Source organism: Scardinius erythrophthalmus, assembly GCF_964197995.2.
Source record: "Scardinius erythrophthalmus genome assembly, chromosome: 2".
Classification (NCBI taxonomy): Eukaryota; Metazoa; Chordata; class Actinopteri; order Cypriniformes; family Leuciscidae; genus Scardinius; species Scardinius erythrophthalmus.
Genome location: NC_138222.1, coordinates 27,660,416 through 27,687,276, shown reverse-complemented (window position 1 = coordinate 27,687,276; position 26,861 = coordinate 27,660,416). Strand labels below are relative to the sequence as shown.

At 37.1% G+C, this 26,861-nt stretch overlaps 2 protein-coding genes across 4 annotated transcripts; both read right to left on the bottom strand.

The window, feature by feature from the left end:
- Positions 1-106: 106 nt before the first annotated feature.
- On the bottom strand, positions 107-22,526 carry katnb1 (katanin p80 (WD repeat containing) subunit B 1). Of its 3 annotated transcripts, XM_081394531.1 has the most exons (20): positions 21,928-22,526; positions 20,639-20,721; positions 18,705-18,840; positions 18,461-18,591; positions 18,266-18,383; positions 17,263-17,363; positions 14,385-14,426; positions 11,656-11,739; positions 11,435-11,550; positions 11,214-11,285; positions 10,983-11,133; positions 10,528-10,712; positions 8,037-8,188; positions 7,765-7,883; positions 7,460-7,678; positions 6,133-6,282; positions 5,846-5,922; positions 5,669-5,743; positions 2,587-2,703; positions 107-1,641 (listed from the first exon to the last, which is right to left on the bottom strand). In XM_081394531.1, exons 3-20 carry the CDS (start codon positions 18,742-18,744, stop codon positions 1,506-1,508), a joined length of 2,085 nt encoding a protein of 694 aa, XP_081250657.1. In that variant the 5' UTR covers positions 18,745-18,840; positions 20,639-20,721; positions 21,928-22,526; the 3' UTR covers positions 107-1,505. The 3 variants fall into 3 exon arrangements, with proteins under 3 accessions (XP_081250657.1, XP_081250656.1, XP_081250658.1); XM_081394530.1 differs by lacking the exon at positions 21,928-22,526 and having other exon boundaries at positions 20,451-20,645; XM_081394532.1 differs by lacking the exons at positions 20,639-20,721; positions 21,928-22,526 and adding an exon at positions 20,445-20,585 and having other exon boundaries at positions 547-1,641.
- On the bottom strand, positions 22,499-26,085 carry tmem208 (transmembrane protein 208). The gene is made up of 6 exons (XM_081394563.1): positions 25,825-26,085; positions 25,577-25,672; positions 25,329-25,388; positions 23,793-23,929; positions 23,593-23,677; positions 22,499-23,498 (listed from the first exon to the last, which is right to left on the bottom strand). Exons 1-6 carry the CDS (start codon positions 25,828-25,830, stop codon positions 23,355-23,357), a joined length of 528 nt encoding a protein of 175 aa, XP_081250689.1. The 5' UTR covers positions 25,831-26,085; the 3' UTR covers positions 22,499-23,354.
- Between the last annotated feature and the right edge of the window lie 776 nt (positions 26,086-26,861).

Below are 26,861 nucleotides of genomic sequence, written 5' to 3'. Positions count from 1 at the left end.
GGTATATTTTTCTACCCATGTCTGTATTACAAAGCTTATGTGTAATGGCCATAAAAGGTGTAAAAAAAAAAAAAAAAAAAAAAAAAAATTACATGAACGACTATCTGCACTAAAGGATCGTCCTCGCATTTTTATTATGAAGCTCAAATTATTTATTTTCCTCTGTTGCACATTAAGCATTCATAACAGAACACGATTTTAGATGAATATGAACCTGAATAATGTACAAGCACCTTTGCTCTTCATTTCAACCTTACCATAAATTTATTTGGAAGGCTGATAGGACTCATGTATCTCCAAGAGAGTTTAGTATGCCTCACAACATGTTTAGATGCATTTTACATTTGTTTTCCTTCTTGAGATGAATAGACTGTTTCTGCAGACCTTTTTAAACCCTAACATCAGTACCATATGCTGCAAACACTAGTATCATACCACATAGATGATCTGATTATATGCAGCATTAGTGTCCATTTACACAGCTTAATGTTTTAACCTCTTATTAAATAGCACAACTTGGATTGAAAACATTACAACTGATTTGTTTGCTCAGTCTGTGTTTGGTTTTAAAAGCTTGATACTTGATACTGTACTTGCTGTTCACAGTGGCATATAAGGAATTTAAAATGGCTTTTAAAAATGCATGGACACATTTGGGTCTCAAAAAAAAAAACCCAGCTAATTATTTATTACATTGTCATTATGTGTCCTAACTAATACATTATGGAAACACTGCATTTGTTGCAATGTTCTATCACATACATTAGACAGTATTTTTACTGTCTGGATTCATTACCTTAAAGTCACATTGACAAAACTTTGGCAGAATTTCACGGGATTAGGTCCACTGTCACTAGTGTACTAGTGTCAGTCCATGTAGCACTGCTTACTCAGAAGTCACTTACCAAGAAGCTTTCTGTTGGTCAATGGGGCGAATTAATTTTTTAATTAATTATTTCTTAGGCAATTATGCTATGATGCTAACAAAACTAAAATCAGACTGGGACACGTTCGTCCACACGCAGAACTCCAGATTGCACAGATATCTATTGGAATAACTGGATTTTGCCCAAATAAAATATAAATGCGTCTGCAATTTTACATTATTATATATATATATTGCAGTTACAAGTGACTCACTTTCAAAGTAAATCTATGAATGAAAAAGCGGTTACAAACACTGGAATAAAGCATACTAAGCACAAAAAAAATTTGTCCAAACACCACTTAATATTTTTTTTAGGAATCTCTCTCATATGAAAGTTCATCTTTATTATTGACAGTGCTTAGAAAAACAACTTGTGCATAAAAAAGGTTTATGCACAAGGAAAAAAACCATCAAAAGCCTATATAAATACTTCTCCAAAGTGTGCTTATGAATGCACATACAAACACACACGTGTAAGTGTATCGCTCAGTCATCGAGCTCAGTGCTTCGCCCATTGTTGACTCCTTCTGACTGAGCTTTGTGTTTGGAGATTGAGGAGTGTTTCTCTGTGCGTGTGTCAGTAGTCCAATGGGGCCATAAGTAGTTGTAGCTCTTTGAAAGTGCTGCCATGACGACCAACCTGCTCGGCCCGGTTCTTCACTACATTACTGAGGTTCTTCAACTGCTTATAGCAAGCTTTACATTTCCGATGCCTGAAAAACATGACAACAGTCTCATAAAAACACATTCCAGTCACACGACTCCAAAAATAACAGACTAATAGTTCACCATAGGGAAGCTATTGACTCATTAAAGGAGAACTGCGGTCAATTTTAACATTGAGCTAACTTTTTTGTAAATTTGGAGTGCTGTCAGTACAGAGAACAACGACAAAAATCGGTGAAATGTGAAAGATATGAATAAAAATGATGTTATTTCAGCCAGCGCACATACCTGTATTTTCTTCCTGTTTTCGGTCGAAGTCCATAGTAATCGATTGTCGAGTTCACGCGCGTGATCATAGGTAACTAAACCTATGCGTGTGAACTCGACAATCGATTACTATGGACTTCGACCGAAAACAGGAAGAAAATACAGGTATGTGCGCTGGCTGAAATAACATCATTTTTATTAATATCTTTCACATCTACTGTAGTCAGATTCACCCGTGATCACTCTGAAGGAATCACTCACATTGGCTGTGCACTTGTAATGACACATCAAGAATGTTAAGAGGGTAAAAGCAGGTTTAAAAGCTTGCCCCATTAAAGTCAACAGGGTGCAAATTTTAAAAAGAGGATAACTTGGTGTAGTTGCACTGTTGGTCATGTGAAGAATGTTTGAATAAATTGAGGATCATCAGCAGATCAGCCAGCACTGCGAATGTTTAATTAAACTTTAGTGTATGTGTTTAAGTTCTTTTGCTGAGCACAGATTGTAAATTCCAATAGATTCTGAATTGTCATCATGCATTAAGAACTTTATTTATATGGGGGAAAAATATTGTAGAGGCATCATTTCAGTCTTGTGCCCTGGACGGTTAAGAATCCAATAAAATCAAACCAACACTACAGAAAAAGGTTTAAATCAATAACAGTGTATAATTTAGACAGACACTTAAGGTAAATCACAGCACAAGTGTTTGTTAGGGTACTAACCTCTCCTCTCGAGTAATGTCCACCCCTACAGATGGAGGAGCAGTCAGTGTGTCTGAGATTAAAGGCCAAAAACGCTTCAGTATCAGCTTCAAAGACATACAACCAGTCTGGACGTAACTGTTGAAGGAAAAGAGAGCATGTCTTACTACTTGATCGCATGGCTATGACCAGTAAATGTAAATAATAATAATTATTATTATAAATATTATAATAGATAACAATACACTTGTACACTATTGCCACTAACAATAATAATATAAAAAAAAAATGTATATAATTTTTTTTTTTTGGGCGGAAACATTTGACGGAGGTGAAGTGGTAGGCGGAGTTTCCTTTGCAGCGCTGTGTACGCCACGAGTCTTCAACTGCAGGAGCAGCAGGTAACGTTAAGCTAATATGGAAAAGTTACATTTATCCTACCATGCTACTGTAAAAGTTGTGTCAGCATGCGAGTTACGCTTAACTAAAATTAAAGTATAACTCGATTTCAGCCGCATTCTGAGTCTGTCATTCGTTTTTATCCAAGGCAAGTGTTATTAGCTTGGGGAAATACATTGAAAATGAAATCTTAAGTCCATGTCCAGCTCTGAATTGTAAGGATTTATATCTTTAATTTCATAGTAACACTTTACAATAAGGTTCATTTGTTTATTATTAACTAACCATGAGCAATACATTTGTAACTGTATTTGTTAATAATAATAATACACCTGTTAATTGTTTGTTCATGTCACAGCATTAACTAATGTTAACAAATACAACTTTTGATTTTAATAATGTTTTAGTAAATGCGGAAATTAATATTAACTAAGATTAATATATGCTGTAGAACTACAGTTCATTATTAGTTCATGTTAACACATTTAACTTATTGTAAAGTGTTACTGATTTCATGATAGCTAACACTTTAATGCATATAATACATACAATTTACAACATCAACTAAATTAAACATGAATTTACCTTCTTGATTCTCACTGTTTTGTTTGAAGTAAATAATATTTAGTAATATTATCATCATTTCCCTATCTTCGTTTGATGTGTTATGCATTCTAATTGTATCAACGTCTTTTCATCGAATGCCAAGGAAATAAAGGATAAAAAGAAAAAACAAAACAAGGAACTTTTTTTTTTTGTTGTCCTTTTTGGTCCTTCCGCCCCTGAGGAGGTCTGTGCACGCCACCAGCTGTGACTAGTAAATGGCCACCTCAAAAACTTGTAAACTGGCTCGCTGTTTACTGCCTTATGTGCTGCTGCCCAAGCAATCAAAATTAATCCTCTTAAGCAACTGATTTGAAATGCTCTTCATAAGCAGGAAATTCATTAACAGCCACTCAAGCACTCCTCATGAGCTGCACAAGAGACGTAACTTACGCTCACTTGATTATGAGGTTAACGAAGCATTTAAAAAAAGGGGGAAAAAAGTAAATAAATCCAATATATTTTACCCTTGTGTCATGGAACAATTTCCATTTAATGTATTACTATACATTTTTTTATTACACATCAGTAGTAATACTCATTTATTATTATTAATATTATTAATATTATTATTATTAATAATAATACTAATACTAATAACAACAATTATTATTCGTTTAATTATAATTAAACTTCCGATTTATTAATAAATTTAACCATAATAATATATAAAAAATATATACAAACAAGTTTATTAAACAAGGTACTACTACGAAGTATAGTTTAACAACAACATTTAAAAAAAAAAAGGTTAATATAATTGTTTCAAATATTAATTATGGTTTAACAAAACAATATTTAATACATTTGTTTAATAATTGTTATTACGGTCCGGTCTCTATATTTCCTTCCGAGGTCCAGACAATAGTTATTTGTTATTATATTTATGTAATATTTATCTATTAATAGTTATTTTATTATTTTGTAAAAGAAAATAATCCTAAACCCAAAATAGTCAAAGATGATACTTTTTTCCAACTGGATATGAATATGAAAAGATTAGACCAGATGTTTAATCAGGCTTTTTTTATTTTTATTATTTATTCTACAATTATTCGAGTACTCGATTAAAAAAAAAAAAATCCTCGATTGCAATTTATCCGTGTCGATTAACCAGCAAAATACCGGAAGTGGCGTATTCCACGGACCGCTTTCAATGGCTGCACGAATTAATATATATATAAAAACCATTTAAAAATCTAAATATAGCAAAGTGCTATTGTCACATATTGAAAGTAAAATCACAATGGCTGCGATTCAGTTAAATAAATATATACGTTACAGTTTTCAGGGTGAAGCACAATGCTTAATTTAGTATGTAGCATTTACATTACTTACTGTAGCATTTCTATTGTAAAGTGTAAGTATTTGATCATGCAGTAAAGCGTAACCACAACAATCAACAGCAAGTTGATTGTTTATATTATGTATATTACATTATATACAGTATATTACATTATATACAGTATATTACATGTATTTAACAGTGTTGCTCAATAAAACCATATGATAACTTGCTTTTGAAACTTTATCTGAATCAGTTATTATTGTTTCGTTGTTATTATACCCATGTATTTTAAGTTATTTTAATGGTCATTAGCCGCGTTTCCATTACCCTTAAAGTTGCGCAAATCGGAATTGAAAATACGGCCAATAGAAACACGTAATTTTTGCAAAAACTCCATTATATCGCAAAAACAACTGCAATGGAAACGTTTTTTTTTTCTCGCATTTACACGAGAATTTTTTTTTCTTGCATTTACACGAGCAATTTTTGCAAAATTCGATCATTCTTTAAAGACGTGGTATGTTTGGACAGAAGATAAGACATAGTTCTTTATTTATCTTTATTTTTTAAGTTTTAGTCGCATAACATCGGTTAAAGTCATTTTGCAATAGTTTTTTTTTAAATCGACATTTAAAAAATATTGCCAAAATTTAGCTATTGTTCACTTAGATCTATTTATATTACCATAAATTTTTTTTATCCGATTACCAAAATAATCGTTATTGACCGCCTTACTGTACATGATCAAAATCTAGATAGAAGGCTCACCAATTTTTTGCAGCACAGTCAACGGCATAAGCATGAATGAGTCACCTTTCATATTTGCTCTGCAGCAATTCCTCAATCTGTGGCAAGATGGATGTACAGAGGTCCAATTTCCACAGTGATCTGAAAGATAATTATAACTGCACTTTTTAGTGAATTCAGCTAAAATGAAGCCAGTTGGGACAGAAGCATTCAGTGCGACTGAAAATGTACATGGATGCTTACGGTTTGAGGTTGATTATGTTAAGGATGTCCACCACAATAGACAGATCATTCATAGACACAGCTGAATCCAGGGAAGTCTGGGCAACATGAAAGGAAATGCAAACACTGCTTTTAGAGTACCGCTGCTTTCAATAATAGCCCTATACAGCATTTACTAGATTACATTAGAAATACATTTTCGATGTGTAGCAGTAAATGTATCCATCAGCCAGTAACAGATCTCTCATTACAATCGGTCAGTCCCACAATTTATCAAAGCTCATCAGCTTGAGTGCTGTTGCACTTACCTTAACATCCCCACTGGCCCAGACAGAGCGTACTGTGTCCAGGTTTTTATATCGACTGGTCAGCATTACGCACATGGTGTCATGCCCTTTCCTGATCTGTGCCAACGCCTCTTCATCTCCCATCACGCTGGCTTTAGCGTTTCGTGCATGCTATTAAAACAGAGAAATAACTCAGAATCATTCCGTATTTTACATTCTGGTACAAAAGCTGTGACTGTGGCAGTACACTTTCAAAAAAAGATATTAATATGTACCATTTTAAGTGCCCTTATTATGCTATTTTAAGGTTCCTAATTTTGTTTTGGAGGTCCCCTACAAAAGGTTTACATGCATCCAATGTCAAAAAACACTTTAATTTTCTAATAATATACTGTCTTGCAGAATCACCTCTTTTATCAGTGTCTGAAACGACTCGATCAAACGTCTCTCTAAACCCCTCCTTTCCGAGAGCCTACTCTGCTCTGATTGGTCAGATGGTCCAGTCTTTTGTGATTGGTCTACCGCTTACAGCGTGTCAGAAACAAAACGCCCATTACCATATCTGAATTTCAGGCTTCCTCAACACTTGTACACAGTGATACAAATAGTAATGAAGTCATCGGTATTACCACATAAGTCCTCATCCATTGGAAGTGCATGCAAAGTGGATTTGCGCTTGCAGCTTCTTCTCGACATGTCAACAAGAACCAAATTCTTCGAGGCCTCAGCTAAAATTACAGTGTTTGAGGGCGGATCAAAGCAGACATTGCCCGTGGGCAGCCAATGAAGACCATGGGGGGGGGCATTATGCAAATCTGTTACAAACCTATATAGGTTTATGCAGGATGTAAGACTGGAATTACTGAAGAATCTTTTCAGTCAGTTCAGAATCGGTTCTTTCTTTTGGGAGACAAAATCTCCATTTATTGTGAATTTTGATCTTTGAAACTTTGCAGACCTTTAACATTCAAACACTACATAAAAAGAAATATCGAACAGTTTAAAAGGGTATCACCCTGGCGACATCTGTTGTACCATTTTGTTCGGTGAGTGTAGCAATCTCTGACTAATAACAAATGTCTTTGTTCTTCAGTATTTTGCAAGAGGTGAATTAGTAGTGATGAAGTATTTTGCTATCATTATCAACAAAGCGACTCATGGATCCATTTAGGGGTTATGAACATTGCCATAGAAACAGAAAATTATCACAAGAACGGCTGCGGCAGCTCCAAGAAACTCCATCTAATAATTACAGCAATTCTGACACGACATGAACGCAGCATAAAAGAGAATCATCTTAAGGAAACAATAGTGCTAGACAGTAATGTTAAACATCCATTGAACTCACAGAAAGGAAGTCCCCTACATTGAGGCCAATCGGCTCGTTGCGTGTTGAGAGAATGATTCCTGTAGAGGGTTTAGGTTTGGTGGTAGTAACCACAGGACGCGAGGGAGAGGTCACTGATGTGGTCACCACAGCAACTGGACGGGGAGCAGCAGCGATCACAGTTGGTTCCACTCTTTGTACTGGAGTAGAGGAGATAATAGGACCTTTCAACTGTCCTGCCTGAAAATACAAACATTCATTATACACAAGTCACAGCCTACACTTACTACTTCATCAAAAGACACTTCAGAAGTGGAAAAACCTACCCTGTCTATTACTGGAGTCACAATCTTAACTGCTGGGCTGGGTTTCTCTAGCACACTCTCTGAGAAAGAGTGCTCTAGGGGTGCTGGGAAAGGTTCGGTACTTTTAGGTGGCGTCCGTGCTGCATGAACAGGATGGAAAAATGGGAAAGGAATGACCCAGAAACAAGAGAGAAAATATTAAATGTTCATGAGAAAGATTATATACCATGGCACATGTGAGGGAGAATGTGTGAACATAATTGCTTAACTTAAACTGCACAACTAAAACTCACAGATGACACTGCGGGGCTGAAAGATCTCTTTAAAATCTTCAGGGTTGGTGATTTCTGCACTGCTTTCTTTGTCTTCTTTCTCATCCTCACTGCTAGGACTTCTCCTCTCTCCTTCTGGACTCCGGCGATCGGCCTCTGAACTCTGCTTCATCCTACACAAGCACACAAGATCACCATGTTTAAATGCATATAAAAACATCTATATCAGAAAAAAATCCTCACAAAAGCTGTTTTTTGACCTGGCATCATATGTTGTAAAGATACACTACTGTTTCGTATGTTTTGGGGTGGGGAAGTTATGCCAGTGTATACCAGCCCTGTTCCTGGAGGCACACCAACTAGGGCTGCTCGATTATGGAAAAAATCATAATCACGATTATTTTGTTCAGTATTGAAATCACGATTATGTAACACGATTATTTCACATGACTTTGGGAATGTATTGCATTTATTAAAAAGACACGTTAACACTTTACAATAATGTTAATTAGTTAACATTAGTTAATGTATTAACTAACATGAACTAACAATGAGAAATACATTTGTTACAGTATTTATTAATCTTTTTTAATGTTAGTTAATAAAAATACAGCTGTTCATTGTTTGTTCATGTTAGTTTACAGTGCATTAATTAATGTTAACAAATACAACCTTTCATTTTAATAACATATTAGTAAATGGTGAAATGAATATTAACTAAGATTAATAAATGCTGTAGAAGTATTGTTCATTATTAGTTAATGTTAACTAAGGTAGTTAACTAATGCTAATTTGTAAAGTGTTACCAAAGACACCTTTCAAAAATTCTTAAAAAAAAATCAAAATTTGAACATTTATTGTACTTTTTGAATTATTAAAATAAATAATATAACAGATAATACTTCAATGAGTATTTTAATAATTCCCGCAGGTCTACCACTTATAATGCGGGAAATTCCCCCGCAAACATTGACTCACTTTAGCCTGTAGATTGTATGAGTATCCTAAATGAATCCACAGAGATATAAAATCAAATCAATCATTTTAAAACTTTCTCCAAGACGCAATTTCACAAACCGCGCGAGTGTTCAGCGGCGCCGCGTCTTCTCTCTCTCTCTCTGAATGTGTTGGAGAAGGCAAGCGTCGAAACTACACTCTCGCGTTCAGGAGTCGGGACATGACGGAATTGTCAGTTGCACAATAAGGCCAGCATTGCATCGTAACTAAAGTTTATCATTTTCACTTCTTTTTAAGTCTTATCAGTTTAAACATTCGAGCTGAGAGAGTTTATGGCATCGGGAGGGGCGGATGTGCGCGTGCGCGCGTCATTCAGAACACAAGACAAAATTAGAGCGTTCTTTCAAAACAGAATATGGCAAAATAATCGTTTTTACTCGATTGTACTATTTTGGTAATCGTTGGGACCCAAAATCGAAATCGAAATTCAATTAATTGCACAGCCCTAACACCAACAGTACACATTTTGGGCATCTCCCTTATCTGACCCATCATTTTCTGTTCTTGAAATCTCTACTAAAGGGCTGATGAGTGGATGCAGGTGTGTTTGATAGGAAGAGTTCAAAAACGTGTCCCACGATTGTGGAAAAACTAGCTGAATCCAAAATCGCCCCCTTAACCCTCAAATAGGACAATGTTTGAGGGGACAGCCATTTGTAGTGGTGTCCGAAACCATAGTGGATGTTATTGAGTGTTATTCAATCCCACAATACACCACAATAACAAGTGAACAACCGATTTACGCTCAACGAGTGAGCGAATTTCGGACAACCGTTTTCCTTCACTCCTTTAAGTGAACAGTATTAGTCCACTAATGTAGGGAATAGTGAATGAGGGTTTAGGGGGCGATTTCGGATTCAGACTATGTCTTAGGCTGCATTTATTTGATCAAAAACACAGTAAAACTACAAGTAATACTGTGAAATTTTACTATAATTTAACATAACTTTATATTTAAACACATCTTTAAAAAGGTAATTTATTCCTATGATGGAAAAGCTGAATTTTCAGCAGTCATTACTCCAGTCTTCAGGATCACATGATTTTTAAAAATAAAATCCTTCTGACCCCAAACTTTTTAATGGTAGTGTCTGAAAGGTCAGTACAACATTGATCCGCCAATTGCAAACCTGGCACATTCATGTTTAATAACTGAAGAATAAAAGCTTTTGGTCATAATTTTGTGCTCCAGGTACAATGATGCTTTAACCACAGAAAATAATTGACTCATCCCTCAGTTTTATTTTAGAAAAACACTGCAATTTTACAGTTAATTAGAAGGCAATTAGAAGTGGAAATACACAGGGCCAGAAGGTAAATATTAAAATGCAAACCATTTCGATTTTTAATGCTTTAATCCAAGGCAACTACATTCGAGGTGTGCATTTTATAAGCTCATGCATTCCCTGACGTTCTTTTCTAGAAGGAAATGCTAAGTTCTACACGAGCACATGCGGTGTATGTGCGCGAGACAAAGACAGAAAAAGAATCTTACTCCTGTCCCGTGCAGGAAGTAGAGGGCCGCTCGTAATTCCGGCGTAGTGTTGTTCCCAGTGCAGATGTGGGAGCTGGGATCGGCTTGTCCTGAATCAACCCTTGGATCACAGATCCGGACTTCTTCACTCGGTTGAGATCCACAACATACCAGCTCACATTAGTTTGATTGTAGGACACCGCAATCTATTCAAGAGACAGGTGAAAATTCTTAAAAGGCATTTTAACAGTTTCCGTCTTTGTCTTCCATGTTCTCAATAAGTGTTTCTGGTCAGATGGCCCCTGTGCATGTCTTCAGAGTTCAGAGTGGAAGTGGTCACTACAGGACCTCTCCCACCAAACAGGTTCGTTTAATCATCCCAGAAAGCAAGAGGAATGCTAGTTCACCCAATAGCACTGCACCCACTGATTTATGCATGTAGAAAGAAAAAGAAAGATTGTGTATGAAGTACAAACCATTTGGTTGTTGCTGATGGCCAGGTCGGACACTTTGCCCCAGCCTACATGCACTACATCAAAGCAGCGGTCAGGCTCCCAGCCGTACACTCGTAGTGTGTTCTCTGAGCCACTGTACAAGCAGTTACCATCAGGATTAAACAATATACTTCTGCAAAAAAGGGCAGAGAATTCAGCTAGGGGTAAAACAGAGAAAAACAAACACATCCAGCCTGGAAAACTGATAAGAACCTCACAACTCCCGTCTCGCCTTCTGACGAGCCAATCATGTTGAATTTCTCCAGGTCCCACAGCTTAACAGTCCTGCAGCAAATATACAAAATACAGATGGTGCCAGAGTTAACAAACCTGGGCCAAAGCAGCACGAACACATTCAATTCAAGCCGCATTATGTATAGACAGACACCAGCCCTTCATTCACTCACACACTCACACACAAAAACACTCAGTACCGATCTGCACTCCCAGAGGCGAGCAGGTACTCATTGGGGTGGAACTGCACAACATTGACTGCTGATGTGTGTGATGTGAATTCAGTGATCATCTTGCCTGCTATGAGATCCCACAGCTAGATAAAGAGCAAAATGAGAGTACACATTAAAAACTACATTTCCTACATTTACCTACAAGGCAACACAATTTCTGAAAGTGAGAAGTACAGGATAGCTCTTACCTTTACTGTGCTGTCATCACTGGCTGAAGCAAGCCATTTCCCATCAGGACTGAAGGCTAGACAGCGCACAGCCTGAGTGTGATCCTGAAATAAAACACATATTAACCACATAAATGAATCCATCATATCACATTCATAGAGATCTTGTGCACTAGTGACGCGTAGGTCGGGCGGGCCAAGTAATAAAAAATAATTACAAAAACAATTAATTGCAGGTTGGATGAGATAAATTATGATGTGTTGATTTTAATAAAAACACAAAACTCATTTCACGATAAAAAAGTACCCCACTCTTTTACTTCGTTTTCAACGACAACATATCTCTCCTCAGGGAAAACCAATCAAGGAAAACATGCTTAGAGCACCTCCTGTTGGTCATATAAAACACAAAAGGAAAAAAAACCTACACAAGATTTAGCTTAATAACTTAGCTTTAACTAAAAATATACAAAAGCTTAACAGAAATTATTCTGATAAGAGTGTTTTCCAACACGATGAAAATATTAACAAGCTTAAAGCTTAATTTTTCATTAGACACTCATTTGCAGACTCTATGCTACACAGTTGTGGGGTCCAAGTTTGCTTAAACAGCAACGGAGGCTAAACTGTTAAGAAAATTTCAAAAAGGATAATTAAAAACAAAACAAAAGTAATGAAATAAAAGTACCATGTGGGAGCATTTTAGTGAAGTAGTTGAAGGGATAGTTCACCCAAAATTTTTTTCACCAAAGAGTTCTTTCTTTCTTCTGTTGAACACAAAAGATGATATTTTGAAGAATGTTAGTAACAAGACAGTTGTTGGCACCCAGTGATTTAATAGTAGGAAAAAATATATACTATGGAAGTCAATGGGGTCCAGAAACTGTCTGTTAACCAACATTCTTCAAAATATCTTCTTTTGAGTTCAACAGAAGAAAGAAACTTGAGGCCAAGCTAATTTTTGGGTGAACTATCCCTTTAACCAGGACCAGTCAAGTGCTGGGTATATGATATGTAACGGCAGTGAAGCACTGTATAAGCCTGGCTCCGCCCTCCTACGTACTTCCGCTCAATTAAAATTTTCCTTCAGTACTTCGTCTGGGTTTGCGGTATATTCTTGGGTTTTATCTGGCCAATTTTTTGGCGGTCCAATAACCCAACAGAGGGAATGGCTGAGAACGATGACGTTGATGTCGTGCGCTAGTTTGAGTTGTAGGGTTACGTCACGACCAAGCGTTAGCGATTGGTTACGGGAGATCCAGAGTGGCTCTGGGCAGATCCAATAGTTTTAAACTTCAGAGTACCTGCCTTCAAGGAAGTTAACGCTTGTCAATGGAGAATGGCCAGACTCTCTGTACAAATGAAATGTACGAGAGTCTGGTAGGATCAGGCTAGCACTGTATGACAAACTAATAAAGCCTATATCCAGCCTTAGTTTGGGATTAAACACATTTAATTTCTTGTGTGTGTGTGTTCGGGAAGTTGCAGTGACAGAAACGGTGACATTCCAAATTAAGTTTGAAGAGAGTAAAGCCTGTGTTTAGGCAATTAAGGAAATGCAATTTTGCAGTAGAAGAACTTTTACTTTAAATAAATGTTCATTTAAAAGCAGCCTACTTCAGTGTAATATGATGCCATATCGTGCGTAACACAGAATTAGAATAATTAGAATGTGACGATCGGGTGCGGATATCTAAATCAGAGAAAATCATAGGTTAGGGTTCTATCCAGACTGGACTACTGTAATGCTCTCCTGGCTGGTTTTTCAGCCTGCACTGTCAAACCTCTGCAACTGATCCAGAATGCTGCAGCTAGAGTGGTCTTTAATGAGCCGAAGAGAGCACGTCACTCCTCTCCTCACTAAATTGCACTGTTTGCCAGTTGCCATCTGCATCAAATTCAAGTCACTGACATTTGCCTACAGAACAACCACTGGCTCTGCTCCCTTTTACCTAAACTCTTCACTTCAGACCTACGTGCCATCCAGAAACTTGCGCTCTGCAAGTGAACATCGTTTTGTGGTGCCATCTCAAAGAGGCACAAAATCTCTTTCTCGAACCTTTACTTTAACTGTTCCCTGCTGGTGGAATGATCTGCCTAACTCAACCAGAGCTGCTGAGTCCATAGCCATTTTCAAGAAACGGCTGAGACACATCTTTTTCGGCAGCACTTGATCCATTAATTACTAACACTTTCTCTTCGATTCTATATCTATTTATAAAAATAAATAAAAAGTACTGCGATAGATTAAACTGGGAAGAGTCATAGCACTTGCATATTATTGTCGTATTGTTAGTTTAACTGCTTCTATTGTTCTCATTTGTCAGTCGCTTTGGATAAAAGCGTCTGCTAAATGAATAAATTTAAAATGTAAATGGATGATTCATTTTTAACAGGGGATTCGGGTGACGTTAGAGCTGATCTGCGCATCTCTATTCTGCACAGTGTACCAGATAGAGACTTTCTAAACTAACGATTATCATTAAACCCAAAACATCCTGCTAAATGCCATTATACAAAATGAATATCCAGTGATTTAAAAAAAAAAATGGATAAACCAACGGCTGAATCTTACAACATGAGACTAAATATACACCATTTCACAAAACAATAGGGTAAGATAGATTGAGAGCGCCTCACTAATCCACAGTTTAATCATGTACTCAGACACAACTGAGTGTTAAGGGTGATTAGCCTGGCTTCTGATTGTACAGACACACACACACACGCTACTTTAGTCTAGTACTTACCTTGTATCTGTACACACATCCTTTCCTTCTCACATCCCACAACTAGAAAAGAAATTAGACAAGAAAAATTCAATGTTCAAGATAGACATACAAATCTTATATATGCAAAAAAAATTGTCTACACAGACAGTAGTGGGTCTCATTCACCAACTTTGCCTAAACAAATGTGTGTGAAATCTGTGTACAAACATTTCCACAAGTTTTATACTAAAATTAATTCTAAATGCATGAAAAAAAACATAGTAACAACTTTTTTTTTTAATGTACGCATTTCATCTTAAATAGCATATGATTTATGTATAGTTTGCGTTATTGGTTTTGAGGAAGGCACACTTGGATCTATTGGTGCTATTAGACAAGAGTCTATCTTCTGAGAGCATATGGAGATGGTTTGGGCACGTTTATGGAAACCTTGAGCACACAGGGGTTAAAGTGAAAAAAAAAATCCTGAGCCTGAAATTTTTTGTGTTGGGGGGGGGGGGGCTCCATTGGCACCATTTATTTTCAAGCATGTTAATGGCATATTTTTATGAATGAAGACCAGTATCACTGATATAGCTACTTATGTCTCGATGAAAATTAATTTTTCCAAAATTTGAAACATCTATTAGGCTTAAAAAATAACTTAATTTAAGTGAACTTAAAACTTAAACCCATAATAAATGTCATATTTACCTGTACCTTACCTGTCTAACTGATGTGAATTATAGAGAAATTGAATACGTTTATAAAACAGTCCGCACTGCATAAATTATAAATGAAAAATAGATTTAAGGCCCGTTCACACCAAGGACGATAACTATAAAGATAACGATAAAGATATAATTCTAAAAATCGTTCTCCATATTAAAGAATAACAGAGTTCACACCACAACTATAACGATAAAGATATGAGGAACGATATCGTTGGGATCACTTTCAGAACGATTTTTTTCCAGCTGTCGAACGATAAAACACTGACAGCCAATCAGAATCCATTCTAATTTAAAGGTCTCGCGCATTTAAAATGGATCTGGATCATCCGGGCGCGCGCGCTTAGAATAAAAAGACCGTTATCGGTCGTTGGTGTGGACGCATATATAGTTATCTTTATCGTTATCTTTATATTTATCGTGCTTGGTGTGAACAGGCCTTAATCCTTAAGCGTTGAGCAGTTAGTAATTTTCTCTGTTCCCATTGTTCTATGGTTAACTTTACTAACAGAGAGAATTGCTGTCACTTTAATACCCGCCGCTGCTGACAGGATCTCATTCTCTACTCTTAACTTCCATTTAAGATTGTATTTAACTCATTTGACTGTTCTTGTGAAGATACTCGACAAAACTGACATTTTGGCATAAATGTGTGTGTTATGGTTCGTTCAAGCGCGAAAGAGAACTCGATGACGCGCTGTCGACTGCGATACTGGCGCGCGTCTTTCTGTGTGTCTGTGTGTGTTTCAGAAGGACATTCACTGACAGCGCGTTCTCTTTTGTCTTCTCACGCATTGATAGTTTAAAACATTTGCGTGAAGGAGAGCATGATCATATAACCCAAAGGATGACAGAAAGAACGGACGCTGCGATAAATATTTTAACACATTAAAGCTGGACAAAAATTAATCGCATGCGTTTACGTTGACAGCACTAACGTTACTTGTCATACATTGCTGACAGAAAATTCTGCGGTTTAAAGTGGACTCGTTTTCATGGTAGGCCTACACAGAATTTTTTTTTGTTTTTGTAAGCTACACAGAATATTTAATTAAAGGTATAGTGGAGGATCTTTTCGAATTTTAGATAAGACCCGCCCTCTCCACTTTTTGAAAAGTTTGATTGATTCACCAGAATGATTGACAATTAGGAGGACCAATAGTATAGGTGTATAATAGTATATACTTCCACCCGGAAGTAAAAAATTCTCCGCTATACCTTTAAATATTAAAATGAAATATTTAGCCAAGTCTGAAGTTACCAAGCAGCAGTGTATGTTAACGTTAGCTCAGTTATCAACAGGTGTAGACAGAAAATATGATTAGCCTGACCTGAGCTAATTTACTGAATCAACCAACTCACATCTCCTTTCTTTCTTTTCATCCATGATGACATTAAAGTCACGTACCGTTACCTGTTGTTTCTGGCGTTTCATCGCTGTCTGTGCCGCAAACGCTACTTGCTCATTAGAACATTCAGTGAGCTACTTTACACAGGCTCGGTCCTGCTCCTCCGTGGAAATGACGGCGTGCGGTTGAACATCATAACAAACGAATTTGAGTGGGGGGGGGGGGGGGGGGGGGGGGACAACGAGATTTTGGAAAGTGTCCCCATAGGAAATTACGCCCGTGGGTAGGACATCATCCCCAAGCTTTATGAACTAGCGCTGCTTTCCCCGACAACGCTAACGTGACGTATAAATCTCAATCACACTGTGTTGCCAGGCCCCGCCCTGCTCTGCTTCTGATAGGCTTGTAACGTTAGTAAGAGCTGCGTTCCTTTAATATGATTGGTAGGTGAAATCAATTGACTCGAAAATATTAAACCGCATGCAAGTTCCAAATTTTATTTTTTATTTTTCTTCCTCACGGCCGCACGCCGGAGATCCGGCACGGTGCCGGAATACTTAAGCCCTGAGCACATCATGGCCGATTATTTAGAATACTCAAGAACAAGGTTAACAACAAATTCATATGCATACACAAGTGTTATGAACTAGGCAGACATCTTTCATGAGAAATTATCCTGTGCAAATGAATACAAATATTTAGCACAGTTAATGAATGAGAACCCAGTGTTTGGGATTGACAAGTTCATTCATCAAATCTTCAACATGAGATTTTTCAGATTCTTTGATTATTCTATAAAACTAGTGAAAACCTTTAAGGCATAAGCATTTAACACACCTTAATGTTGCTATCCACAGAACCAGATGCCAGGTATCCTCCCATGGGATGAAAGTCCAGACTGCAGATACTGGCTTTATGCCCCATCAAAGTGCGCAGAACTTACAAAAAACAAACAAAAAACAAGAAATCGATTCAGCTGTGGATAACAAATACTTTGAAAAAAGTGTCCATCTCAATAAGTGTTTCTGGTCAGATGGCCCCTGTGCATGTCTTCAAAGATCAGAGTGGAAATGGTCACTACAGGACCTCTCCCACCAAACAGGTTTATTTAATCATCCCAGAAAGCAAGAGGAATGCTAGTTTTCTACATCATCCATCTCTACATCAAATAACGACCATCAATGTGCAGAACATCAATTCTAAAGTAAGCAGGCACATTTTTAACCATGACTTGTCAATTAAGATCGACTAAGTGAATCTCATAAAGCCTGTCAAGAAATTCATCATATTTCATCCTACAGTCCTAAAGAAATGGCAGTTTTCTTAGTTTATGAAAATTTAAAATGTATTATTATTTTTTCAGTATGGTTTTGAGGTTTTTTTAATTTTTCACATTGTGGTAATGAGGTAAAATTTGCCTTTAAAATATAAATTCTAATTAAATTGTTACCTTTAATTAAATGTCTTTAACCATCATGTACTAACATTTAACTTAATCATTTAATACAACACTACTAATTACGTACATCTTTTTACATAATACTTACACCTATTCTCAAACCAAACCTTATCACAAAATCTGTCCTCAACCATAACCACTTCCCATCTCAATACCAGCAAACATGTTTTGCATAAGTACACTGTACTTAACAATTAATTTTGACTAATACATAGGATCCCACTTTAAATTTGGTGTCTTGAACTACTATTTTTCTTTCTCTTGACTTTGGTGATCAACTTAACCTGGACATTTTCTTTACAGGTTTCAAGAGAATCGCTAGGTTTCTTATTTTAGGTTTATGTTAACCAAAGTGCATAAGGTGCAGCACAAACCACTCACTTTTAGCAGCCTCCAAATCCCAAAGTCGGAGAGAGCCGGATTGAGAACCAGCTACCACACGCTCTTCAGAACTGTTGAACTGGATACACTCCACGGGGCTGGTGTGGCCCGTCAGACTCTGCAGAACAGATAAAACACTTCATTATATAGTCGTGAGACTCTTATTTCTCGCAAACACATAACACAGGGTTATACCATAATGCAGCTCGGTTTGTTGACAGCCCAGATGTTGACTCTGCAGTCTTCGCTGCCAGTGGCCAGTAGACGACCCGATGATTTCCCCAACACCAGTGAAGACACATTGCTGGAGTGAGCCACAATCTCCTCTGAACAATACATATGACAAAACAAAAGCCAGTCACTTCTCCCACAACTTTAAACAGAGATCTTGACTATTTAAAACATTCTGCAGTGTCATGACTGGGATCTTTGTACTCACGCAGTTTCCATGCTGTTATTGTGGTGTTGGTGAGAGCCATCGTGATGATAGTGCGATTGAGTCAACTCACTCTGCTCATTTCACCAACACATAAATGTTAGGGATTCGACAATATTAATTTATCTTCTCTGTCCATCTGTCGAATTGAAAAAGTTCATGTAAGTACAGAGTCAGACAAACAGCAGAGTAAATAGGATGAACATTAAGACTACTCTCTAAACAAAGGCAGGATAAACAACTATGACAAAAGGTGACCATTCAATCATTTTTTGCATTTCATAATCTCTCACGTTCTGTTAATGAATGGTCTATATCTTAAAACTTCAATTATAGTTGTATTAGGTCCACATTGCCTTTGTTTTAGGAGAAAATTACACTTTACTTCAAAGAGAACAATGTGTGTGAGAGGCTAAACTGAAGAAAAATAATGAATACGTGCAGCTTAAAAAAAAAAACACTTCATCATTGACTTATGACTGTTTTTTAAAATACAGGTCAAATATTGATACAAATAAAAAACTGAAGTCATTATTTTTATAAAAACAATTCCATAAATGGAAAACTTGCATTTGAGATGTTCCTGATAATGTCACAAGCCTGGTTCAAAACATGGTTTAGTATTTATAGCCTATTCTCTACCGAAAACAATTTAAAAATTAAAATAGAAGGGTTGAGAAAACAAAACTTATTTTGACCAGAGATGGCACAAAATCTCAAAACATTTAATGAATGGATGGATAGGCTCTGCCGCTGCTCTTAATTTGGTAATTTAATCTGAATATCAACATTTTTGAGATATAGTTAATGTATCCAGTTAATTTGTAATTTTGTCCCTGTGAGCTGTGACATAGTATTATGTTTAATACCAAAGTTGTGTCTCTAGGGACCCTAAGATTGAAAACCATTAGTGGTTTTGCATTTGCATTTGCTTAACCTTGCTTGTTGAAAATTAATGTTTTAAATTTTGTTTAAATAACTTTCTCCAGTAGTGGCCTTTTTGAAAAATGTAAATGTCATGCTGTGACAACTAAATTAGCAAATGTTTCTATTTATTTTGCTTAATGGCAAATTGGCTGATATATCTTCACCATGCTAAACTCATATCTAAGCTATACGTTACAATTTAAAGGTAAATGCCACCTTTTTCTTAAGCGGGCATATTCCATATTTTACCCGAATCTTGCGAAACCCTTTAACACCAGTTAAAGCAGGTATTCGATTTTATCGTGAGCGTGTATATTAGTCAAAGTAAAGGCGTAAGTTAATGAACAAAGAGCAGCCAGGTATCGCCGTTTCAAGCGATGATCTTTCTGAACCTTTTCTTGATGAAACCTTACCTTATTAACTTAGTCTAACAAAATATGCATAACATCACATAGACAAAGACATTAGATAGACACACACACATTATATCACTCGCATTAAGTCCGAGATTAAGTTAGTGGTGTCGATTAAATCATTTCCAGTTTAGCAGCTAAGTCACTTGGCCACGCGAGCCTGTATCACAGCTAACGTTAGCAGTTCATTTATGAAAATTACCAATATGCAAGCGATCGATCAACTTTCTGTCTTTGTTTTTTTTTTCTAACTTTGTTAAAAGACTTACTACCAACTAACATACATAGTTATAGGTTAAAGTCTTAAACTTGTTGTTCCTGGATAACTTTAAGCTAGCTTCGCAATGTAACGTTAGCTAACGAACTCATCTGAACTGTAAACAAACTACCTACGTTACGTTACCTTTACCTCGTTGTCTTATCTGTTCTGTGCTGCTCAAGTCCAAGAAACGTTGGCATGTATTTATGAGATGAAAGCTGATAACACACTCGACCGACAAACGTCGATTCGACCCAGTTTACACACACATTTTGCTTTTGTCATGGTGTTTCTGATTGGTTGCTAACTAGCAGTAGCTTAGCAACAGTTCCTCTTACCTTCCCTGTTCTGGTGACGGTCAGTCTGGGTTAATTGGGGACTATCATGGCTGCAGTCTGCCGATAGACAGATCAGATCAGCACTAATGAATGAGAAAAAGATTAGTTTAGGACGAGAAAAGATCCGCGTGCGCGCATTTTCAGAGTGCGCATGCGGCATGCGCGTTGGAACTATGTGTCTATCTACTGTTCAATTCATTTATTTAGACCAGTGGTTCCCAACCCTGTCCTGAAGGCCCCCCAACACTACACATTTTCTTTGTCTCCCTAATCAAACACACCTGATTCAACTCATCAGCTCAATTAACCCATGTGATAATGAGCTGATGAGTTGCATCAGGTGTGTTTGAGTAGGGAGACAAAGAAAACGTGCAGTGTTGGGGGGCCTTCAGGACAGGGTTGGGAACCACTGATTTAGACAATACTTGTTAATAAGCACATCATAATAATCTTTGTGGACTGGAGGTTTTTCAGATGTAAGAAGGGCAAAGCAGCTTTACAGAAAATGCATGCCTACATGCTACATTATAATTTAGAGTGATCTGTTATCAGGAGTGACTTTGTCCAAGTTATGTATTTTAGAAATGTACATATACAGACCACCATACAGTTAGTAAACGTACTGTTGGGAGGGCCTCTGAGAACAGGGTCAGGGGCAGAGTTGTGTTTTTAAAAAGAAAACTCATCACCATTTTATAATCATTTATTTATAATCATTGGGTATTCATAAATTTCACCTGAAGCAACTTATTTTTACAAGGTTGTCAAGATGTAGCTTGTATGTTCTTTTGCTCATTGCTTCAGTCCATTGAACTGTTAAATTAGCCGCGTTTCCACTGTCGGGCCAGGGCCGGGCCAGGGCTTTAAACGGGCCGTGCCGGGCTAATGGCCTCGGGCCAATAGCACCGGGCATGCGTTTCCACTGTCGGGCCAGAAGCTCCACAGCGCTTCAGTAAAACACGCCCGTAACACGCCTCTCTGGGACAACGTCACACTAACCCATCATTTCACCAACAAATGGAAGTTTTATCGGAAAACTAATCAGAAATCACTGGAAACAGCGTTGAAAACAAACACGATAAAAGCGGCCATTTGCTAGCTTTTTTTTGTTTGTTTGTTTAGCAGCTACTTGAATATTTAAAACCCAAGCATCGATGTTTTACCACAGGTTTACAATAAAAAGTGATACATTGATCATAATGAATTAATTTATGTAAAAATTGCACATTAGTCACTCAGAAATAAATTACCGTTAGGTCTATTTCACAAAAGAAAGAGGACACACTTACTTTTTCAGTCGCGTCTGTTTCTTTAGCCTATCTGGTAACTTAGTTACAGGACATATTTACATCACATTTAGAAAAAATGATAATTTCTACAAATATAGGCCTACGCCATATGACCTGAGGAGCTTTAGCAATCCCATACAGATATTTTCAGTCAGAGAAACAGAGGAAGCTCCCGAAAAAAAAAAGTTACTTTATTTTTTGATAGTCCGGTTTAAAGAGACGAGACGTAGGCTATGACAGATAAAATAAAAACATGACTGTGATAGCCTTTAATATTGGTCTGATTTCTTCAAGCGTTCGCTGTTGTTTTTTTTACTGTGCGTATCTTCAAGCGTTTACTATGTTTACTATGGTAACGGCTAGCGCGCATAGTCTTTTGCATCACAAACAGAAGGCATTCAAACATGAACGCGATTTAAATTATTTTATTTTTAAGTCTTTAATGCTGACAGAATCATCCGGCGCTGCCGTCTCCCAACGGTAAACTCCTCCTCTGTTGGTAACCACTCCTCTAGTCCGAGCTGGCCCGCTTTGGCCCAAGGTATTCGACGGGCCAGAAATCCTGGCCGTTGGCCCCGAGTAAGCCCCGATCAAGCCCCGGAAGTGACAGTGGAAACGCGACTGGCCCTGGCACGCACTAGCACGGCCCGGCCCTGGCCCGACAGTGGAAACGCGGCTATTGATGTTGGGGGCCAGTCAATACTGTGACGTCATGTGTATTATATATTTATATATACACTGACCCATCCAACTGTATACAAACAGTATCATTTAATTTGAACAGTTAAAAATGTGTAACCAGACAGTCTTTTGTTGCCACACAAGGTATATGTCTTATCTTGCAATCCCTCAAAGCAGCACCAGGCTGCACCTGTAACTTCAGCAGAACATCACATCTCAAAGACTTGATCTTTGATACAGAATCAGCACATGATTTTCTAAACAGCCTAAAGAGGGAATTCTAATAGCTGAACTCCAGTGCTGTGAAATTTCATGTGGTTGGCGAGGTTCATACAGCCTCAGGTCTGAATTGCTGAGGGCAATGGGCCATGTAGCTGCACCTGTTGAGAGGTCCTCATTAACAACTCAAACTAATGATATGAAAGCTCACTATGATAAGCAAAGGCATTCTGTGTGCATTTAACTCACTGCAAAAAAACAAAAACAAAGGCAGATTTATGACTGTGGTGCACCTGAGCTGGAGATTTTAAGACGGACATTAAGTAAGAAAAAGGATCCAGAGGGCTGAAAAGGACGGAGCAGTTGATGACAAGTGAGGAAAATAAAAAAAGTTGAAGACACTTTACAGTGCCTAATCTATTGTCTGGACTAACCTGCCATATCAAATATCTCAGAATAATTTAGATTGCATGTTCTTTGTAATTGTCCAATTAATGTAAAAAAAAAACATTTTTTTTAAACAGAGTCTAGAATCTCTTCATCTGTCGTCTTTCCTGTCGCCTCTGTTTCTTGTCATTCTTCTCGTTCTCTTCTGGGGCTGCCTGTGAATCGGCAGAAAACCAGGGGCCCAGGAAGTTTGCCCACAATAAATGCAAAGCCCTTGCAGGTGCCTGGTGTAAAGAGAGAGCAAATAATACATTTACAGAAAAACTGGAATAGAGAAACCTCCATGATGTTACAATCAGAGCAATTCCGCAGTCTCACCAAGAGCCAGAAGTACCAGAAGTAGGATGACAGAGTGCTGAGGACTTGAACAATGGCAGTAAGGATAATCACATCCTTCAGGTGTCTGCATGTCAATATAAAAAAGTCACTTATGAATATTACCATCAGGAATATTTATCACCAACTGAAAATGCACATATAATGGGGATATAAATATACAGATAAAACATCCAACTCACTCCGCCATGCCCTGTTCCATATTAAGGTCAATCCCTCCATCTAGCAAGCTACCATCTTCAGCAAATGCAGATTTAGCCATTGCTGACATTGATCTGTAGCTGCCAAAGTAGACCGCCACTGCAAACAGTAGCGAGAACTGGTACAAAAGAGACAAAAGAGGGATTCAGCACCAGACTGGAAGAGGAGTTGAGTGAATAAGATTGAACTTTTACCAAGATTATCTCACAGTTGACTAAAAACCACACATGCAGTGATCTAAAGCCTAAGCAAATATAGAGATGGATATTATTGTCTATATGAGGGTTTTTCAAACTGGTCCGTGGAAAAGCGTAGAGAAAAGAAGTTTAAACTTTGCAAAATAAAGTAAAACTTGAATTAAAAAAAATAACTAATACATCTAACAGTACAATACTACAGTGAGTATTAAAGGAGAACTCCGGTCAATTTTAACATTGAGCTCATTTTTTTGTACATTTGGAGTGCTGTCAATACAGAGAACAACGACAAAAATCGGTGTTGCCTACACCGAGTTATTCTATTTTTAAAATTTGCACCCTGTTGACTTCAATGGGGCAATATTTAAACCTGCTTTTAGCCTCTTAACATCCTTGATGTGTCATTACAAGTGCACAGAAAATGTGAGTGATTCCTTCAGAGTGATCACGGGTGAATCTGACTGCAGTAGATGTGAAAGAAATGTATAAAAAATATGTTATTTAAGCCAGCGCAAATACCTCTGTTTACATCCTGCTTTCGGGTGAAGTCCAAAGTAGTCGATTGCCGAGTTCACGCGCATAGGTTTAGTACCTATGATCACGCGCGTGAACTCGGCAATTGATTACTTTGGACTTCACCCGAAAGCAGGATGTAAACAGAGGTATGTGCGCTGGCTTAAATAACATAATTTTTATACATTTCTTTCACATCTACTGCAGTCAGATTCACTCGTGTTCACTCTGAAGGAATCACTCACATTTTCTGTGCACTTGTAATGACACATCAAGGATGTTAAGAGGCTAAAAGCAGGTTTAGTACTTGCCCCATTGAAGTCAACAGGGTGCAAATTTTAAAAATAGAATAACTCGGTGTAGGCAACACCGATTTTTGTCGTTGTTCTCTGTATTGACAGCACTCCAAATGTACAAAAAAATTAGCTCAATGTTAAAATTGACCGGAGTTCTCCTTTAAAAAAATAACAAAGTAACAAAAACACAAACTAAAATAACAATATTTTACACATAATACTATTTTTTCAAAGTATAAATTGGGTCTTTATACATGAAAATATATAGCTGCCTGCCTTATAAATTTTAGGGTGGAGGCTTCTCACATGAGGATGAGAATTTATTAAAATTTGGGGGTCCATGGCAACAAAAAGATTGAAAACCACTTGTCTATTTCCATTTGACACGTGTAGATACCATAGAATGTAAAAAAAAGAAAAGAAAAAAAGACACGCATACAACAATCTGGATTTGCTCATTCACATCACTGAACAAAACCAAACAAAATATGCACATCATACTGTGACTTACCCATGTCCAAAATGTAGATGAGTTGTAAAAGAGCAAGAAATTGACTGCTGCATAAATAGCCTGAAAATAATAATAAAACAAAAACAAATTACTGCTTTAGACAGACAGACAGATAGACAGATAGATAGACAGATAGATAGATAGATAGATAGATAGATAGATAGATAGATAGATAGATAGATAGATAGATAGATAGATAGATAGATAGATAGATAGATAGATAGATAGATAGATAGATAGAGCCTTACGTTTGCTCCCAGGATGATTCTGCAATAGAACTTTAGAGTAGCCTGATTTTCCTCATAGATTTGTCTTTTGCCTTTGGTTCCAACTTTACCTTTCGGCTAACGAGAAATATATTACTTCACAGGACAGCACTGACACAACACTAATACCTCGCCAGTCATAATTTACAATTATCATATGAATAAATGTATATGACACACAGTTAATTAATCATGTTTCTTTTTAAATAGTTGTTAAGCTTGACTCATACCGGCATCTTCCCTGAGTTCTTCTCGTGTGCCTGTTTGTTTTGTTCACCCGGTGTTGACGCCTCCCCTTTTAGGCATCTAAAAAACTAACGGTTTCTTATTTTTAAGGAATAATCTTCAAAATTAAACTATTACCATATACTGCAAAATAACACATCAGCGTTCGCGAGCGGGTTTCCGGCGCTTGGAAAATGCGTCACAGATGCAATAAACTGGGTTTGACGCCACCTCGTGCTAATTTCATGTACGTACAGGATTACTGCAAAAACTAATTTAAGGCATTCGTTTTAAAATTACTTGTATGTACTTGTTTTGATCCCCACTGCCATAAAACACCAAAGAAGAAGATAAAAAGATTACTTGTCTGTATGCTAGGTAAAAAAAAAAAAAACATTTGCATTGCATAATTGTCCTAATCCAGGTCATTTACATGGTCTAAATGTTGTTTTGAGGAAAGATGATTTAATGTGTAGCTTAACATTTTTTTAAATCGTTCACAATTAGCTAAAGTGGATTCTGGGAGGATGGAATGGTTACATATATTTTGAGACAAAATACTTTATATATGATTAAATCAGTTTTTCAAGTTACTTTCACAAGCTACTAAATTGATGTTTGGGGTAAGAATTCCCCATGCTGGAGGACATAACAGCAATAATTAATAATAATAATAATTGTGCATGATGTGCAAACTGGGCCCACATTGACTGCACCAATCACAGCTGAGTGGTCAGTACTGATATGCGAAATATGCTTGCTCTGAAAAATTGTGTCAGTTCATTTTGTTTTCAGAATGCCTGATGTTGAAAACTAAACAAGGGCATAATACCATTGTGACTGAGAATAGGTAACGGTGAGTCACTGGATAAAAATGGAAAGATACAAATAAGCATAATTTCATTTCTAGCTATGGCTACTACAGAAAGACAATCCAGTTTAAGCTCTGTTGTGCATTTCTAAGAGTAGACTTTATGCACCACCTAATAATACACAAAACAGACATGTTTTCTTCATACATTTTAAAGAAACTACAGTAAAT